Below are 21,247 nucleotides of genomic sequence, written 5' to 3'. Positions count from 1 at the left end.
GACTGAATTTACCTTTCAGTCATAAAAGAATCTTGCTGCTGTGATGAAAAGCCCTCAGACAATTCATTTAAATAATAAATTGCTCATTCCAATAACAAGAGAATCAAATAATTTTCATTGAGACGATGACAAAAGTTTATTTTTACTTCTGATAATTGGTGAGAAGAATATTTTCTCATTCATACTGATTTTCATAGTACTTGCATACAACCCATAATGTTGATAGGTATTAAAGCATTTCCTAAGGTTGAATATTTATAAATTTACACACTTGACCAAATTAAATATGGGCTACCTTCTGTAGAGTATGGCATACAATAGGCCTATAGAAAAAAAATACAGTTGAGGTGTCTAAATTTAATTTGATTAAGCTAGTGTCTCAAGACCGACTGTGTTCACCTAATTCATAAGTGGTTAATTATAATTAATTAATATACATTTACTTAGTTTACTCCTAGTGTGATACTCCTATTTTTTGAATCAGTATGAGGTTGGCTTTAGCCACCAGAAGCAGAACCAGTGTGAGCAATCTACCTTGAACTTTCTAGTCATTCAGTCATTGATCTCTCCCTGTGATATCCCAGCTCTATGGTTGAATTGTGTTCAGTAGACCACATCCTATTTAGTTACATTTTATCATATATTCTATACCCTTATAAGCTATTTTAATGGAGCTATCACCTAGCAATGGTTTATATTTAAATTTAAATAACCACCCATGAAGCTAGTTTATTTGTTCAGTGTACACACAGAATTTGTTTTCCGTGTGTCAAAAAAAAAGAACAATTATAAAAATGCAATAAAAGAGATTTTGGAAATGGTGTAATACAAATATGCCAGATAGTAGATAAATTAAAGTTTTCAATTCAATTAATTTTCATTATACAAGGACTACATTTAATGCTCGGTAAATTATGATTTATATACATTGATTTTTAATGAACTGGTGGAGTAAGAAACTGTAAATTGCAATTCAAAAATATTACATTTATACAGCAGTACACTACACACAGTACATTAAAATGCACAATAACAAACACTGTTGAAGCAGATTTTATTCAGTTTTTTAAGTGTTTCTTTAAAGGTTTTATTGTTTCTTGGTGAATCATGTCACAACATTCTACCAGCACCAGGTACCTATTTGTACTCCTGGGTAGAAGGAGGCAAAGTGACAAAATTCACAGTGACAGATTAAAAACACCAGCCTTAAAGTTAACACTAACAACAGTCTACACATTGACCGCTGCAGAAACCACATTCACTTTACATGAACCATTCAGTCTAGATGTGATTGTTAAATTCACTGTTGGCTGGGATGATATTAAACAAATTTGTTCAAAGACAATCCAAACCAGTCACTCGTTGCAAATCCTGTTTCAGAGATAATGGCAGAAACATGCTGGAATGTCAACATTTTTTAAATCTATTTTATTACACTAAGCTAACCTTTATATATCTATATATCATGCTATGCTGTTATTTTCCCCATTTTCAATGTTAAAACAAAATTTTTTAATGATTTGCTAATGGTTTCTGCCCGAGAAATTGCCCAAGATCATAAAGTTCAGAGCTGATTTCTCAAATATTGTTCTTTAAATGGCTTTATGTTTAAACCTCTGTAACTCCATAACGAAATGTCGGATATGAATGATTCTTTCACCATTTTATAGCTCTCATTCTACTGTTTAACCCTGTATTAAAAATGAATTTTTGTGACGAGTGACTGGTTTGGATTGCCTTGGCCACAATTAACAAAATAATCCTCATATGTAAATTAGCATGTTGCCTGCCACCTGGAATGATGCGATTGCAATAGAATCAAGAAACCCAGGGCTTGATCGCCGACAATGACAATTATACAATTCACCTGTCACAGGTGTTTTCGTGTGCTTTGTGTTTTTACCTAGCCTAATTTCTTCTCGTTATTTCATTGACAGGCGATGGCGCTACAGGAACTGCAGCATCCTTATGTCTGCGGTTATAAGGAGTTCTTTGTCACTTGGGATAAAGAGGTAATAAACTGTCAGGTTTTTATGGCATTGCTTTTTATCTTCTGTTAGCACTCATGCTGAGTCTGTTACTTAAAAAAAATATTGATTCATCTTTCTAAATATCATGTCTCATAAAACTATATTAAAAAATATAGAGATAATTACTATGATAATGAAGAGGCTTTAAGTTATTAGTTTATTATAAAACTCAAGAGATGATAATGATTCTGAATATGATGTTGCTAAAAAATTATTATATAAATAAAATATATTTTAAAGAACACATTCTTTTTAAACATATTTTTTATTTTCCTTATTGAAAACTTTACTTATGTTTTCTGTGTATCTTGCATCATCTTTCTAAATATCATGTCTCATAAAACTATATTAAAAAATATAGAGATAATTACTATGATAATGAAGAGGCTTTAAGTTATTAGTTTATTATAAAACTCAAGAGATGATAATGATTCTGAATATGATGTTGCTAAAAAATTATTATATAAATAAAATATATTTTAAAGAACACATTCTTTTTAAACATATTTTTTATTTTCCTTATTGAAAACTTTACTTATGTTTTCTGTGTATCTTGCATGTATATTTCTGTGTGTATTATTTTATTATTATCATTATAGATAATGATTTCTTGTTTTGCCTTTCCTGCGTTGGTCTATTTCCTGGACCATTGTTTTCTGGATTTTTCCTTTGTTGAAATTAAGTGATTTTGTATATTATGATCTATGCCACTGACGAAGGAGTGTAATTTGTAATAAATTATTTATATGCTATATCTTTTTAAATGTGCTTATATCAGGGTTAAAGAATGAAACTACTGTTTAGCATTTTGAATCAGAGTGCTGGAATTGGAAGGCCAGCATCTACCAACCTGCTCCACAGATAATGCTGATGATGATGGTGTTGGTGGTGATAGTGTTGGTGATAGGATTGTTGCTAAATGATGATGCTTGTTATTAATATCAGTAAACATTTTCGTAAATTATTTTACATTTTCAAACAGGAAGCAACTATGTACGTATGTATTGTGATGGACTACTACAAAATGGGTGATCTTGATCGAGTCTTAAAGCAGAAGAGGACAAAGGGAGAGAAAGTTGATGAGTTGGTCAGTACTATTTAAGCAGCATTGCATTTGATTAATTTTGACAAGGACAAAGTATATCTGCACCTTTGTTTTGGTCAAATTGACTAGGTACACGGTTAGTTTGACCAGAAAACAAATCATTCTGAACGGAGCTATAGCCATTTAACCAGCGTTGCTTATGTAGTAATGTTCTGTAAAAATATCTATAAATTAGGAGAAGATTATGAGACTTAAACTACAGTAGAGCATTTAAGCCTTGTTGGTATGATACCTGATTAGATTAAAATAATGATAAATAATGATGAGTTTTACTTCATATTATAACTTCTTATTAGTTTAGTTTTATTGCTTTGATTGGCTTATGATAAGTTAATGAATTACCACGCTATATCATCCCTGTTGGTATATTGAAATTTGTTGGCAAGGTGAAATTTGTGGATAAACAGATTAGACAAGCCACCTGCTTTTAATAATATGTTTTGATTAAAATGGGTTGCAAATATTTAATCAGCGTTTTGCTAATATTCCCAACCGATTTAATTGTTAATTATATCGCTGCATGCTATTAGAGCATGAACGATCTGCTTATTAAAGTCCTACATATTTGTTGAATAAACTGTACTGCAGTAGAAAGGAACAATTTTAGGCCTATTTATTTACAAAAAATCATTTCAGCTGTTTATTGATCAAATTAACTTTAAGTAATTATATTAATGTTAAAATGATGGGTGAGGTATTAAAATTCGCAATGTTTGTTGAGAGTAAATAAATAGTAGGCCTACGGTATCGTACATTGTGTGATAACTACTTACTGAAAATGTTAGCCAGTGCAAAGTTAGCAGTCCCACAAAGGATTTTGATGGAATTTTGATCTTACTGCTACCAAACATGCAAATACAATGAGACCTTGTGACTTTGTCGCCCATTGACTAACTATTGATTACTTGTCATAGTATGCCAATCAGAGCGTCTTTACAGGTTTATTACCATTGTCAAGGCATCAATTGTCAATGTGTTTTTTTTTTGTTTATTTTAAAATTTCAAAAATAACAAATAGAAGATCATCATTAAAATAAAATAAGTCTGTTATTGACAGGTTGAAATACTAGTAATATTTAAGTTATATTATAGCATTGTGATTTGGTGGTCTTTATTTGAATAAGCAGGAGTGCTATAACTGCTGGGAGCACATAAGAGGTCCCCTGCTGCAGTAGTATTCCTTTCAAATGGTAGGCTTAATGGCTTAAAAATTATATTTACCCAAGAAACCTGTAATATATAAGCTAAAGTAATTTTATCAGCTTTATAAAAGTGGAACAGATTTTTTTCAGTAAAAAAAAAAATAAATATAACATAGTAATTTATAATTTATGAACTTTTCTTTTATTTCCAGATTTTAAAGAAATGGTTTGGCCAAATGCTAGAAGCTTTGGTCTTTGTACACAAAAAGAAAGTTATTCATCGGTAAAGTATACACATTGTAAACATTCTCATCCAATGACCTTCCTCTTGCAGGATGGAATAATGTATGATACTCTATAAACTAATAAACTCGTGGAAACAGTTTGACACAACGGAAATAGTTTGGTTTCCCAATCTCGCTGTGCATTTTACTTGTATCCTTGAGCAAAGCAGGCGTATAAATGGGTACCTTGTGAGGTTGCTTGCTACTGCACCAATATGGCAGCAACCCTTAAACATGTGGACCCAATGACCACAGAAAAACTTACAGTGCTTTGTAACTGAAAGGAAATGCACTATACACAAATACCCTAATAACACAAAATAGAATTTTACATGCATCCAAATCTAGTTGAAAATTTAGCCTGCTTCATTCCGTCTATGTGCATCGTTAGATTAGTGCACTTACCTGACACGCCCCATAACCTCAAGAACCAAAAAAAAATTAGATTAGTGCACTTACGTGACACGCCCCATAACCTCAAGAACCAAAAAATTGTTATTGTTTTGAATGGAGAGGTTTAAACAGGAAAAAAGAGTTTCAAACATGAATGAACATAATATGAAAACAATTATTGAAACAATCTAAATACTTGCTTGAATACTGTAGAAAATGTAGTAATCATACAGTAGTATAGCACTGCAGTGAGTATAATTACAAATACTAGGCTACCTAAACTAGGCTAATTAATTTGTATAGCCTAGCCTACAGTAGACAGGCTGGTGCCTGATTTTTTGTGGTTTGCGATCTGGAATCTTAAGAGTAGGTACTAATTGTGTATAGGCTGCACCTTATATTTCGGAGTTCGAAATTTGTGGCTTAACATCAAAATATATAGTAAGTGGCTAAATTTTTTAATTCTTGTTTTGATTTTCAGAGACTTGAAGCCTAGCAATATCTTCATCACCTCAGACTTGAATATTTCCGTAGGTGACTTTGGAGTTGCTACAGTGATGGGTGATGCCAGGACCAGTGCCAGGACTACTGTTGGTTAGTTGTTCATTACAGATATCATAATCACCACCTTACCTGTTATCAAAATATAGAAACCTTGCATTACCTTACTAATCATCATAAATTTTTTTTCCTTATCACTGGCTACTTTATTATCTTTTTACTATTTGAATCATATTTTATTTGGTAACCCTTTCAAATCTGTTGAATAGTAAATGTTCTCAATTCTGATCTCAAGTCACTGGATCCGAACTTGCACCAAGTGCAACCTTCTTCACTCCCTGTGGGTATACCCTACAGCAGTTCAACAAATTATGTGGAATATTTTGTAACTATAGTTCCATGGTGTACTAGGTTATTTTTACAAAACACTAGTTCAAATAGTTTTTGTTTTTTATGTGATAAAATGATATGATGATTTTGTATTATATTTAAATCCCAGTAATTTAACCCATATTTCTTATAATCCCTATTTGTTCCTATTTGTTCTCATCTGATATTTTGTAATAATTGTCAAGACATATATTTATTTTTTCTTAAGTCCCTTGAATACCATGTAAATAGACCATTTTTGTTATTCCATCTAAAATCATTCTAATGTTTTAGTATGCCATATGTGTATTAAAGAGTGCATGGTATTCAAAATGTTGTCATTTCATTGAATCTATATTTTACTTTAGGATCAATAAACATAAAATGCATAACTTACAATTTTCAAGTTTATAATTATCAAGTGGGTCTCCATGTAGAATATACAAATGCAATACAGAATAATAATTATGAAAATATATTTCATAAATAAGCAACTGTTTATATACCATCATTTTTCTTGTTGTCATCATTGTCACTTACCATCATCATCACTCTTTGTTTCATTATATGAATTCCAGCAATTGGGACCATTTTTATATATTTGTCATTTTGAACAATTTTTTCTGGCAATTTTTATCAGTTCCATTTTTGCTAACATTCAGGATAAATTATTTGTTGTGTAACATTAGGAATATGTCAAAGACAGTATTTAAAAATATTTTAGAACTAGGCGTTCTAAAGAACTTTGTTATTATTGCTAATTGAATCAATCATATTGAAGAACCGGGAGCGATTGGTAAGTTGCATGCTAAAAGTCTTGATGCTTCAACTTTTTACTGCACAACAAATTCCATGTACAGTAGCCACTAATTATGTTAATAAAGCTTTATGCTTGATCAAATATTGATTGGATGTACACTTCTTGAACAGTGACACACATGTCCATCCTTAAATAAAATACAAAATGTAAAGTTTTTTTACGGAACCGCATTTAAAATTCACAAAAAAGATTAATACACTTTTCAAGGTCGTAAACTAACTGGTTAAAAAAAAGGCACATACTGAACCAAAATGTAATTGCAAGTGGAAAACCAATTCAAAATTACAACATGCACAAAATTATAATACACCAACATAGAATGGTTTTATTCTAAGTCTGATCATAAAAAAAGAGTAATTGAAACGTTAAAATAACTTTTTTTCTTGGTCTTAGAATACATGTTTAGAAGTTTTTCATTGTTGTTAATTTTAATTCCATACTTGTATAAACTTTTCACAAACATGTTAACATTTAGTTTACCTTTTGACTGTAGCTTTAGTAGTTGTAATCTTTAACTCTTAGTTTATGTCTTGTAGTATTTGTTGTATATAACTTAAACTTTTATCTTGGGTGTTGCTATGACCTGTATTAGTAGTATTGCATTCATAATTTTTGTAAATGTTTTGTTTTCCTAAGTAATCTTGTTATGATTAACCATGCTACATTAGATAATGCAAATCTTTTGAATAGATTTGGGAGCTTGAGGTTGACTGTCAGGAAATAATGCAGTGTGGGTAAAATTATAGAGGTTTATGAGGTTTTTTGGGTGCTATGTTAAGTATAAATGTGTATTGCATAGCATAGAAATTTCTGAATGTTGAGATACAGCTTATAGTTACTTGCTAATTCTATTCATCGGAAAATGAGTATGTATATATTGTATATAAAAATAGATATAGTAGTAACAAAAATATTTGAATAATAATTATTCTAAATAGGTGTGTCAGTACTTTATTTTCAGTACATGGTGTATCAAAATCTATTTTCATTATAATTGCTTTAATGCTTAACTATGAAAACATTCAAACACAAATGCTGTTCACACCTGAACTGCACTGAGTGCACGGTAAGTTTTGATCATTTTAGAAAGTATGATGTCCGAAGTTATAGTGTGGTTAAATACAGCTAGACCATTTAGCTTTGCAATGCAGGCTCAATTTTTTCCAGAAACATGCATTAAAAGACATTGAGAAGGAGTACTCAGTAGATATCTGCCACTTGATACGGACGATGTTGAGGAGGAACTTCCAGCAGAGACCTACAGCTATGTATGTCATATTGTACATTGTAATTAGCTAATAACACAAAGAAACAATAGTAATCATATGGCAATGATGAGAGATGTTCAATTCAGACTTTTTAAACTGTGATCTGTGTCCATGTTGATGCTTGCCATAGGGTCACTCAGAGTAACCTAAAATAAAAAATAAAGAAATACATAAAAACCACAATAGATTGTCTACTTCTTGCATCTCACATACATTTCATGGTCTTACATTCTTTTTCTTCTTGTCTTCAGAGAGCTTGTTGAGATTCCATTTGTTAAGAACTGCTTGGCATTGAGTGGCTCAGAATTAGCTGGAAAAAAGAAAGAAAAACAGAAAAACTCAAGTAAGCACTTATTTACTAGTTGACTAATTCCTTAGTCAACAATGCATCTAAAATCATAACAAATGTATATTATATTGTAGTATTATTTTTCTATATTTGTTTTAGTTGTAAGTAATTCATTAGAAGTATTTTATGATAACATTTGGAAATACTGTAAGTCATATTTAATGTTCGGTTTCTGGATGTATACCTTATGAATTTTAATGTGTTGCAGGGCCCATCAGTGCGCCCGTTATAAAGCTTGCTTGTTGTTGCGACCCTTTTTCTACTTTATTCAAATGTTCTAATGGGCTTACATTCTTATCAATTATTGTTTTTTTGTTTTTTTTGTTTTTTTTTTTTTACCCTTATGTATTGCTCTGTCTATGTATTTTGTATTGATGATGTGGAAATAAACTTTATATTGAATATTGAATATTGAATAGATGTATCTATACTACAAGGGCTATTGTATTGAATAAAAACAAATTTAATTAGTTAACAAATAAAAGAATGAATGAATAAATGAATGACTAAATGAACAATCAAACGTTATGCTGGCTTTGTATTGTTTACTTCTATATCTAATTGTCTATTGTATTTTGAAAAGTTTAATTAAATTATTTTTTGTTATTTTCTTCATACAGAATCACCAGACAAAGGTGCAAGTGTGGCTGACACCATTAGTAAGTAGTAATTTTTGTAAATTAAATGATATGGTAAATTAAATTTAAAGCATTTGAAACTATTATTAAATGGATATGTTACAATTAGTGTTCAAATTAATAATAAGTTTATCATATTATTTGTTGGACTGGTAAAGCTGTGACCTAACTAAATTCAACATTGCTAGTCACTTAAATTATATTTTAGAAGACATTTTTGCTGGTCACCTAAATGATATTTTAAAAGACCTTTTGAAATCCACATTATAACCGTGATCTCCTTACCATCGAACAACAAGTTGAAATTGCAGTCCAGTGCCAGAAATAAATATAGCTAGAGGGATTGCTGTCCCAATGCAAAGCAATGAATTGTCACTCAGTACCATGTAGAGTGCATCAATATGCTATTTAAGGTCATAAATCTTATATCATTGGTTTTTCGAAAGGTCACTCTTAACTTAGAATTTCTTCAGTGTGACAAAAAAAAAGTCACCACAGCTAATTTAAGGAAGTCTGAAGAGATTCATTTTTAGTGGGGTTCTTCTAGCGATGAATTTGGTAGTAAACAACCCAGGGGAAAAAAAATCCTCTATTGTTTTTTCCAAGAGTATATTGCTTTCTTTAAAATGTTTATTTTCCATTTTGTATACTTGACAAAGGACTAGTTTCCAATGGTTCAGTCCACACACAGCATTTTTTCACTAATAATAATAATAATAATAATAATGAAAACTTTTAAAGCGCCGGTATCTGTTTAAATAAAACACTCATGGCGCCCCTCCACAAGAAGTAAAAAATATGACAGACAAAAGAACAATGAAGTTAAAGAACTAGAAACAATTAAATTACATGAGCTGTACTTGGGTCAGCGTCACTCTCTCTATGTAGCCATGTATTCACAGATACTCTACACAAGGTGGTATGCTGGGCTCCAATAGTTTAGCTGACTGAGCAGGACTACCATCTGTGGAATGATACTGTATTTTGTAAATCAAATGATTGATTGATTGATTGACCTTTTAACTCTAATGTTATTTCTTTTTTCATTTTTCATTACGTTTTCCTAATTAAAACTTGTATTGAATTTGCTTTTAGAATTCATGAAAGAAAATAAAGACAATGGAATTAGTGTAGCAAATGCATTGAGACATCTAAATACATTGAATAGTAAGTACACCAAGAATAACATTATTTATGTCCATTAACACAAATGAGTCAGCCTTTTTGTTATAAATAACACAGTGAAAGATTTTTATTTTATTTTTGAGTGCCTGGAGTACCTGTGATGCTTATAAGGGTGCCCTCAACTTTTGATCGTGTTAATACAGACACACTACTGATAGATTTCAAATTATAAAGCAAATAGTGTTTTTATGATTATTGGGAAAATAGGGACACAATGTAACCATGCACATGACAAACTTTAGTCTACATGGCCTAATGGCAATTTGTAAATGCACTAATGAATCCTACAGGATTTCTTATTTCATTGCCCAAAAACAAGTTTACACCAATTCTACCCTTTATAGTTTCTGTATCTTCATATCCATTTACTTTCGTTTTTACTTTTTTAATCCCATGTAATTACAAAAAATGATTTTCTACAAATTGAGAAAGATTATAATATTGTAAGAGTATTGTGCTGACCTATATATAATGATTGTATTTTTATCCTTTATACATAATATTATACTATTAGGAAAACATTATAATAATTATAATATGTCAGCTATTTAACAGATTATGTGCTGCCCTCTGTAGTTCATCATGAGCTTTGATATTATCAGTGCACCTTCTGCACGAATATGAATTGAACACAAACCAATTAACATAACAGCTATTAACATTGTACAATTTATCTGTGTATGTATGCTGTATCATATTTATTTATTTAACTATATTTACATAGTATTACTTTCAGTGAAGTTTATATCAAGCTTGTGTACCTTCACTATTATGGTTGAATAAAGTAATGTAGGCCTAATGCAATATGATCAGTTGCTTAGCAACCTACAAATGACTAAAATTGTACTTATTAATACATTGAAATAGCTAGTGACTTGAAGCCACTGCATACAAAATATTTGTATCCTACAGGGTTACTGTTGAATAGCTGCAAAAAATATTTGTTTAGTGAGCATCAGTATTAGTTTATTTAGAGAGTAATGTCTTCAGTTCCTGTTTATTTTTGCATTAACCAGTGTTCTCCCGAGCTAGCTGGAATGGTCATGTGACGTTTGCGGTTGATCGTGATACCTTTCAGCTGGCTGTGGCAGTTGGTCATGAATGTTTACAAAATTTATTCATCTAAAATCTGTAGTGTGTAATATGGGATGAGCGAAAAATTCAACAAAATAGAGGCTTTGATACAAACATTATTCAACATAATGGTAACAGTAGAAACTAAGTTTTATATTACCACTGGTGAAAAAAAGAATAATGATGTAAGTGCTGTGTACACATATACAATAGTCCCAATACAAAATAGATTGAGTCACTTTTAGTAGGTTTCTAATGTAAACATCTTAGTAATTTTTATTGGCCCATCCACCGAACAATGACGTCATGACGTGCGGCCTAGGCTAGGTCGTAACTAAGGATTCTAATTGACTAAATTTGTACAGCATTATACAAATTTTCAGAACATTGTGTGTTATTAATCTAAAAACTGATTTAAAACATTATTGCCAAGGTCACCATTGTGAGTCATATATTTAACAGATTATCATTGTACAAATCGGTGGCCTGCTGATTGGTCAATTTTGTGGCGTACCCTGCGTATGTTTGCTTCTCACAAACTGAGATAACATGTGTCGGAGATACTGCAAAGAAACAACATTTTTTCTAAAATCAAATTTATTGTATTTTTGGCCTTCATACTGCAGTAAACATTGAACCCTCAGGATATTAGTGCACAATATGCATACACTATACAAACACAGATGTTATTATATATTCAATAAATGTCAGTGTGAGTTAATGGAATATAACATTTCTAGTCTAATAATGTTATGGAAATGGAATTTGCCATACGTTTCATGAAAAGTGAATACATTAAATGCAGAAGCATGGAAAAGTAGAATCTAATTTATTTTATGATATATATGTTGCGACACAAAGAGAGGAATCACTTGTAATCAAAGGGTTATGGTTTGACGGTCAGACTGTAGGTGTAAGTTGTGTCTTGTGGGATTTTGAGGTGTAATTTTAGTACTAAGTGTGTATTGTGTTCTTTTCTAATTACATTATAAATATAAAATTGAATAACTAGCAGTTTCTAATAGAAAGTAAAATGCTGCGAGTATGCAATTCATGTAAATATTAATAGATACTTCAGTACATAAAAGGGTGTACTGATTTTTAGTTTTAGTATTTAGTATTTAGTTGGTAGAAATGTATGATTTGGTGACTTATAAGAAGGGGTTTCAAAAATTTTGTTTACAATGCTACAAGACAACATAATAATATACTAATAGACATGTTTGTAGTTGATCTTGTTTTATTGTTAATTAATGATATTGTTTTTAAATGAAGGTACATGTTTTTAATGTGATAGTGAATGAATTAATATAACTATTTTATTTGTAATATTTGTAAGTTTTAATTTCTATATTTGTATTGTTCTAAAATTTGTATTACTGGCTCATAATGTTATTTATTTTAATAAATCTATATTTTAAAAGTAAAATTTTATGGGTTCTTCTGAAAATATTTATAATTTTAAATTGTATATTTTTTTATGCATATTTTGTATTCTAAGATTAGTAAATAAAGCATTATCTTACTAGTGGTTAATTGGACCACTTTAACGCCAAAACTATATTGTAGTCGACTGTATGTTGATGCATATATCATTGTAAATCCATGTGTGTTCTTGAAATTACATAATAGCATTGAAACAAGAAATTATAGCATGTGGATGATAGAACACTTATTTATTTTTGACCAGTTCTCTGGTCTTCTTCAGCTTATGAAACTAAATGCATACAGTGTGTGTATAATTAACTAACGTGATGTTTTACATTTTTTTCTTTAAATCAGAACCTCAGCTAGATGAGAGCAGTAGACAACTAGTTGTAAAGAGCATGAAAGAGAATATGTCGGAGGTGGACGTCCAAACAGAAGCCTGTAAACTTATATTAACATTAGCTGCAGCATGTAAGTTGCTAATTACAAGGCGCTGATGATGATATTGTTACTTCTGATCATAGATACATCCATATATTAATAGCATATCAGCACAGAGTGTTATATATCCTGGGGAGTATTACTTAGTTGTGGTACATTAGATTGCTCACATTCAGTGCCACAACATCCTCCCAGGTTCCTTGGCCATATCAGAGATTCCCCAAGAGGTCAAAGGTCATTGTCAAGAGGCCTGACTATGTTTGAAGCAAATTTTTAAGAATATGCCTGGAAATGACACTTTAGAATGAGAATTGCTTTTTAAGGCAGTATACCCAAACAAAATGATTGGCTTCCCCGACCCCGGGTTTCCCGATGAAGGTTCCTGTGCCTCCATAGACCCTGCTGGCGCTGTCTCTGCCAAATACTTATATTTACTCCTGGGTGAGGAGAGAGCAAGATGTTTAAATTACTAGTAGAGAGCCCATTTCACAACCACTGTACCGACCCCCTTCCACTGCAGTGTAGGTATAGTAAAAGATTTTAAGTGCCATGTGATAATGTAAGTCAGTACATTAACAGGTCAGTGCCATCTCTGTAAAAGAGACGGATCAATTAAATTCAAATAATATTAATAATGCTTGTCTTTATAGCACATATTCTATCTTCTAGGCATTGCACATTACCTAGGTAATAATTGGATCAAATGCCTATTTAACACACCCTCGCTGCTGGAATATTCCATTATGTATTATCATGACACGATTTGATGAAGTCTTTATTATGGTTAATTATAAAGGTGTGAACATAAAAGGTATTATTAAAATATCTTGTCTACTTATTTTAAAATGTAAATTATGATAAATTGACAAACATATTGATGAATGGAGTTCTAGCTTGTTGATTAAGATGCTTGGCTTCAAATTCCATGGTCCTGGGTTCAAATCCAGTGGAATCCAGTTTTTTTCTCACAACTGAGAACAACTCCATTCCCTAAGACATAAAAACACTTAATTTATAAAGCATCACCCATGATAGGCGAGTCCTGTACTTACTGTTGAATGTAAAAAAGTTAATTGTCCTAAGAACTTATTAGAGCCTGCTGTTCTGTGACCCAAGAATTATAGGGATGGATTATTAGATAAAAACCTCAGAACTAGGTAAACACCAAAAACGGTAGGAATTCTAGAACTTTTCAAAAACATTTTTATAAAATGGAGACAAAAATACATAATATGTTATAGTGAATTAATGCTACCTAGATTAGTATGAGTATGCCTAATATATCATTGTAATTAACACACACTAAAAAAAAATTACAATTGAGGAAGGTTGTTCACGGATAACAATTTCTAACATTTGGATTAATATTGTCGCAAATCCTGTTTCAGAGATACTGGCCAAAACATGCTGGAATATCAAAATTTTGGAAATCTATTTATTGCTCTAAACTAACCTATANNNATGCTATGCTGTTATTTTCTCCTTTTTCAATGTTAATACAACAATTTTTAAATATTTGGTGATGATTTCAGGCTAAGAAATGCCTGAAATCATAAACATTGAAGGCTGATTTCTCAAATAGTGTTTTTTAAACAGGTGTATGTTTAAACTCCTGTAACTTCATGACGAAATGTTGGATTTAAATGATTATTTTACCATTTTATAGCTCTCATTTTTCGCGACGAGTGACTGGTTTGGCTTGTCTCTGACAAATATTTTAAGGTGGCTTATTCAAATATTAATTTATAATTTATAGCCAGTCTTATTCTGCTACCCAAATCATTCTAAATATTTAGGATTGAATGCAGGTTTATCTACATTATCACATGAATCATTAGGACTGCCACTATAAATATAAAGAAAACTTATTATTGAAACATGACATGAGTTGTGAAGTAGTTAGATTGCGTGGAAAGATATGATCCGAAGTCAACTGCTCCCACAGTGCTATTCCTCCTACTGAGTTCAAAAAGACAGGTCACCTGAAAAATAAAATCAATCATTTGTATTCAGTATTTTCATTTCACGTATTTCAAACTTAATCCGACAATGAATTATTTGGCATTAATTAAAGTAATGACAAAAGAAATGTACTTGTAATGGATATTAAAATTTCTGTTATATTAATATGATAGAACCTACAAAAATTATGCCCACTACAAATTATGACCACTGCCAAATTCATGATCATTGCTAAATTAATTTCCATCTCTACGAAGATCACAGCTACTTCTAAATTAATTACCACTACTAAATTAATGACTAACACTCCCAACTTCTAGGAACACCACTGCCTAATTAATAACAACTATGAAAATTATTACTACTGTGCTTCCAAATTCAATTATAAATGTGATCTAGTCAAGAAAAGGCATTGCCTCAATTGCACGAAATTTTATATATAAAAATAGAAAACCATTTGAAAAATATATCATTTACAGTCTAAAAAAAAACATTGAAAAATTGTATGCCTACAATAAAAGAATTATTTGGTAGAAGCAGTTGGCACACTGGTTGGGTGGACCTTGAGGTTGGGGGCTCAAATCTTTGCCGTGCAAGTTACTTGTGTCCTTGAGCAATGGACTTATCTACATTGTCACTGTCCACCTAGGAGTATAAGTGGGTACCTGAGGAGGTTTAAGTGCAAAATGTGCTGAATTATTTCATGCAGCAAATTATGGAATTTTCCCAATAGGCATTATAATGAATTGGGTAATAATGTGGAAAAGCACTTACTGAGACATAACTAGAGTGCTATATAGTAAAATACATATTGTTATTATTCAGGGGCCACGCCAGCTATACTTAAGCATGGGAGGTCACTGTTCGATGCTAAATATTCGGCTGGATAGGGCGCAGCTTTGTGACGATCCTAGTATGCACTGAAATGACCGTGTTTATGAATGGTAGATAGGACCGTGTAAAAAATTTGTGAGTAACCAGCCGTGTGTGTGGGAGCATAACAAAAGAAGGCACAGACTAGAACTGGTTTTATATTCAGGCCAGCATGTAGCATTGTCTAAATTTCAATGTAGCCAACTCTTGGGTTACAATCTTTATTTAGGGGATATAGTAATATTGCTGGGGCAAATGCAGGGGGCGCAGACTGTGAGATCGCTCCCCCTAAATTGTATTTAGAAAAATAATTGTTGTATTATGGGACTATTTTTAAGGTATTAGGGTGCAATTTCCGGGTACCTTGAGGTTTCATATTCTCAAACTTTTCCCACCTCAGCCTCAACCATATGGTGGGGCTGAGGTGCTGTGAACTTCCATGCACCCACTACCGTCAAATCCTGCATCTGACCCAGTATCAAAGCATCTAGAGCATATGTCCCGATCTTAGCTTATGACCACGAAATACAATAATTAATTCGAATGGCAGGCTATGTTGTTGGGTCAGTTCACTCTACTAAAATGAAAAACTCTCGTCAGATATTGGTAAACATATCCTTTATGATTTAAGAACGAGGGAAGAGAGAAACGAAAATGATAATCCCCACTGACTCTTTACTTTCCACATCCCATTGTCACCACCATTTTTTTCTTCTCTTTTGTGGCAAAAACCACCACATTTATTCATCAATATCATAAATCATATTTTAATGTATACATTTACAATTGATTTAGGTCCTAAAGAAATTGTATTTCGTACATTTCCATTACCATTACCAGTTGATTGTTGCGATTTTACATACGTGATGGATTGCAGTCAGAATACAGAAGTATTTTAGTTGGTTCCTATTATTTTAAAAACTATTTTTACACAAATAATAATTACCACTTGTAAAGTACTGTATATTAATAATAGTAATTACAAAGTTATAACATCTAATTTTATAGCTCCATGACTAAACACATTGTAACTGGAGATTGAACTAAGATAAGAGGATTTTTTTTTTTTTTTTTTTCGGGGGATGGGAGTGTGTACACATCTTTGTATAACAGATTCCATCTTGTAGGTATTAGTTTTGATGAATTGTTTCCATTTCATAGTTTAAGTATAGATGGCCTATAATTGTTTGCATTATTAAATTCAATTAAAGGTATCGAGTAAATGAAATTTAAAGACATGGGTCTGCTGCGTCGCGTCCGACACCATAAGTAGTACCAGAAATGGCAACGCATAGAATGCACCCTTTAAAATTTTGCGTGCCACCCTTTAAATTTTTTGGAAAAAAATTTCTGAAATTCCACCACTCCTTAAAAAAATCCTGGCAAGAGGGCTGTTATTATTAAAAATTTAAACATTTTTTTTCATCTGTGTTGAGAAAATGACTCAGATATTTTTGTGAACATTTGTGAGAAAGAAACTACTAAGATATCTTTTTTTTTGTATTCGACAGCTGATATTGAAGAAGATACAGAAGATTTCCTATTTTCCTCTGAAGTTATAGCCACTGTCAGCCTTGTTATGCAGGTAAGTTATACAGTAGTAGTATTTTATCCAGGAGCATATATTGGTGTATCATGGGATTTGAACTTACCATCTTGGGATTAGAAAACAAGCACCTTAACATGCTACAGCATTATTATTATTCACTCATTATTATCATTTTGAGCTACTTTCTGTGTTTTGGCTTAGTATACCTGTGTATTTGTTCACATTGTTTGTATCCTAATGAAATAAATAAATTTAATAAATGCAGGATACATTAAACAATGTAAACAATTGCAAAGGCATGTACAACCAATACTAAAATCCCAATGCAACTTGATAAGCATTGGTTTAAAGGCATTAGTATGGTTGAACTCAATGCTGTTAGATGTATTTTTATAATATAATTTATAAATCTTTAAACAAGTATATCTCACAAACTTGGTGATTATTTCTTGTTACAGTCCCATGCCAGCTCAAGAGAATTACAAGGTGCTGCCTGTTTACTCTTGAAAACCTTAGCCCTAAGCGGTAAGTTGTGGATATTTTTACTATGAATATTAATTTTGCATTAGTATCATGATTTAATATACAATATTGCCACCTGGTCTGTGTTTTTGTCTCACAGAATAGTGACATCAAGTAAATATTGTTACTATTATCTTCCCATTAATAATTTCTCCTGATATAATTTAGTTGCAGACTGTGTGTGGTGATTACTGGGGTATTTTTAGAGGATAAAAGATAATTAATTTTAAGTAGAGTGGGTGTTCGGTAGTATTCACGTGTCAGGCCATGTGCATTACCCACCTACAATCTGAATACTGTATGCATTGCTAGAGGAGTAATGAGTCTTTGACAAGTCTCATGCATTGATTTGTTATTGTTTAAATGTTGTATACCTACCATAATGTAATGTAGTTTGATATATATAGCGCTTTATACCAAAGTCTCAAAGCGCTCGCGGTGTGAATTAGCTCGTACATTAACTTGCTGCTCCCCTAATCCCCTGTCTGAGATTCCCGGTAAACCAGTACCAGCTATCTCTTGTCCACAACAGGGTACTAGTACACCTGGTTAACCTCCTCATCTCGAAATATGTACTGGGTTCTTTAAAAATTAGCTCATACATTAACTTAAAAATGCAAATGAGCCAATTTGTGTACACTGGGCCTACAGTTTGTAGTCCTTATCTGAGAAAACATGTTCCGTGCCGTTTCAAACAGTGCCGATATCATGGTCTTGAAGTCAGGGGTTCAAAACCTTTTGCTGTGCAAGTCGCTATCCACGTTGTCTCTCTGTACACTGGAGTAAATGATGCTACATGAAGAGGTTTGAGTGCAAAATGCGCTGATATATTTCATGCACGAACTACTCCCTCCATAGGCTTGGTTCCAATTACTCAGATAATAATGTGGAAAAGTGCTCTGAGACTTAGTTTTGTAAAGCGCTATAAGAACCTACATATTGATATGTTTCCCATCGCAGCCCCATCAACTTTCCCATATCAATCAAGTTCGTAGTATATATGCCACAAATGTGCAACCTTCTCAACTCCTTGAAGGAGTACTGAAATACATTTAATTTTACAATCCTTTCATTTTTATGAATTCTCTGAAAGAAATGATAATAGATCGACAGAACAACTGTTTTCAAAGCCTCTTTTAAGCATTATCATTAGATATATGAATTCACAGCAAAATAATATGAAAATAATTCAATATAAAGATATGAATACACAAAGTATTTATAAATTATGTTTGAATGAAATCTACAAGTCAATAAAAAGCTTTTAATGGTCATCAAACTGCCCAACTACATTCCAATTGACATGCAGTTATTCATTATTAAGGAGGACAAGTCAAATTGAGGATGGCATTTCAATTGTTGTTTACTTGGTACATTCGCGAGTAGATGATGATGAATCATTTTTCCGGGGCGGTCAATGGGTCTTTTTCAAAGAACCTTTCTAATCTTAATTTCTTCCTAATTTGCACGCGTGTCTACTGCACTGTACCCTAATGTGTGCAATGTTATTATATGTTGTGACGTAGTACATTAGCATTAACTTTAGCCGCAGCAAGATTTCTAAGCTGTCTTTATTCTATTTTTAGCATTTTGCAGATGTTTTAAGCTGATAAGTAGAAGGCCGCATTCCAAAAAATCTCCTCTCATTTATTACCTCATTTATTACAATATTCTTCTCTTTTCTTTTATTAATCCACAACCATTTGCTTAATTTCTTTTAGCTGTTTTCTTGTTTTCTGTAATTTTTTCCCATGACTCATTTATTTACAATGTTAACATAATCCCTTTCATATGTTATAAACTTTATCAGCCAAAGAAAAGTTGGATTTATAAAGATAAATAGTTAAATTGCTGTTTACAGCTGTCTTTTTTAAAAATCTAATTTATCATTTAAACTTCATTCTTCTTTTACTTACATTCTGTAATATTCTTTACCTTGATTATATTTTACTTCTTTCCCTTTATTCTTCTCTCATGCTAAAGTTGACATTATTTGCTTCTGATTTACATCTCTCCTTTTTGCATTATTTGCAATATTATAACTTACTTTCTTTTTATATTCATTTATTATATTCTTTACATCAATATTAACATTATTCCTTTTTTCAAATTATCAAATTTTATATACGTATTAGCTATTTGTATAATTTTTTTTTAATCTTCCATTTTCTTCCCTATATTTATCTTTTTGTTTTTATAATTCCAATATTGTCTGCCTCATTTATCATGTTTTTTTCTTGGATTTCTCATTTTCCAAATTTATCAACATATCACTTTCTCACTTTATGACTTACGTTTCCTGTCTATTAAAGTGTTGACCCTTTTCCATTTAATTCTATTTTTTTTCTGTGGTATTTATTTTTACTTCATTGTCACATTATTTTGTTAATATCCCCTCATTTAATACCTTCAGTTTAATTTCGTCAATTTCTCTGCCTCATTTATTAATGTACCTCGCTATTTGTAAAATTTGTTTTACCCTTCCATTTTCTCTTCGTTATTTTTAATTCTAATATTGTGTGCCTTATTTCTCAACTTTTTTTCTTCTTTTTTATTTTTCATTTTCCTAATTTATTAACATATCACTTTTCTCATGTTATTACTTAGATTTCCTGCCTTGCATGATACTTTCCCTTTAATTCTATATTTTTTCTAGTATATTTAACTACTTTAATTAGGCCTAATTGTCATTTATGTTATTGCCTTCAGTTTAATTCCGTTGATTTCGCTACCTCATTTATTAATGTACCATTCTATTCTCCATCACATGGCACCAAGTAATAATATTTTATGTGTTTGTTTTTTCCAGAGGATGCTGCCGGAAAGATAGGTTTAGGAGGCGGCATACAAGACATTTTATCGGCAATGAGATCATTCCCTGGTGATGCAACTATTGCAGCCAACTGTGCAAGCGCTCTCTCATGTCTGACAATAAATGGTGAGTGTTCTAGGATATTACATAACTTTAACCGCTGCATCATCAAATTGCATAAAATTGATTACACTATCCTCTAAAATACATCCCTCTCAAGATTTGAATTAGCAAGTGTATGAATAGGCTATCAACTGTTCAGCTGTGTCCAGATTATTAAATTTTCTGTGGCAAAAAAATTATTGTATGTCCATATATAGTCATGATGCCTATATATGGTCATGATGTGATGTCATCATGACCATATTTAGGCATTGTCAAATATAATTTGTTAGTGTGGACATTCCTTAACATTTGCCACAAAAGCTAATGTGATGGCACATTTTAAGCCCATATTCATGTTTTAATTCCCTTCCAATGGTTAAGCATCCTAAGTTCTTAA

The 21,247-nt window shown here is 31.6% G+C and overlaps 1 protein-coding gene across 1 annotated transcript in view; it reads left to right on the top strand.

Moving 5' to 3' along the window:
* The window catches only part of LOC117115835 (serine/threonine kinase-like domain-containing protein STKLD1), a 42,801-nt gene that overhangs the window by 5,272 nt on the left and 16,282 nt on the right, over window positions 1–21,247 (top strand). The window contains exons 4-15 of the mRNA XM_033259787.1: window positions 1,938–2,012; window positions 3,013–3,117; window positions 4,490–4,560; window positions 5,436–5,544; window positions 7,812–7,912; window positions 8,164–8,255; window positions 8,882–8,920; window positions 9,995–10,066; window positions 12,941–13,057; window positions 17,374–17,447; window positions 17,870–17,936; window positions 20,743–20,871. Coding sequence (XP_033115678.1) covers window positions 1,938–2,012; window positions 3,013–3,117; window positions 4,490–4,560; window positions 5,436–5,544; window positions 7,812–7,912; window positions 8,164–8,255; window positions 8,882–8,920; window positions 9,995–10,066; window positions 12,941–13,057; window positions 17,374–17,447; window positions 17,870–17,936; window positions 20,743–20,871 — 1,051 coding nt within the window. The remainder of the gene's footprint in view (window positions 1–1,937; window positions 2,013–3,012; window positions 3,118–4,489; window positions 4,561–5,435; window positions 5,545–7,811; window positions 7,913–8,163; window positions 8,256–8,881; window positions 8,921–9,994; window positions 10,067–12,940; window positions 13,058–17,373; window positions 17,448–17,869; window positions 17,937–20,742; window positions 20,872–21,247) is intronic.

Source organism: Anneissia japonica, unplaced genomic scaffold (genome assembly GCF_011630105.1).
Source record: "Anneissia japonica isolate Jap-2015-1 unplaced genomic scaffold, ASM1163010v1 scaffold1483_len710385_cov172, whole genome shotgun sequence".
NCBI classification, from domain to species: domain Eukaryota; kingdom Metazoa; phylum Echinodermata; class Crinoidea; order Comatulida; family Comatulidae; genus Anneissia; species Anneissia japonica.
This window is presented reverse-complemented; position numbering and strand designations above follow the sequence as displayed.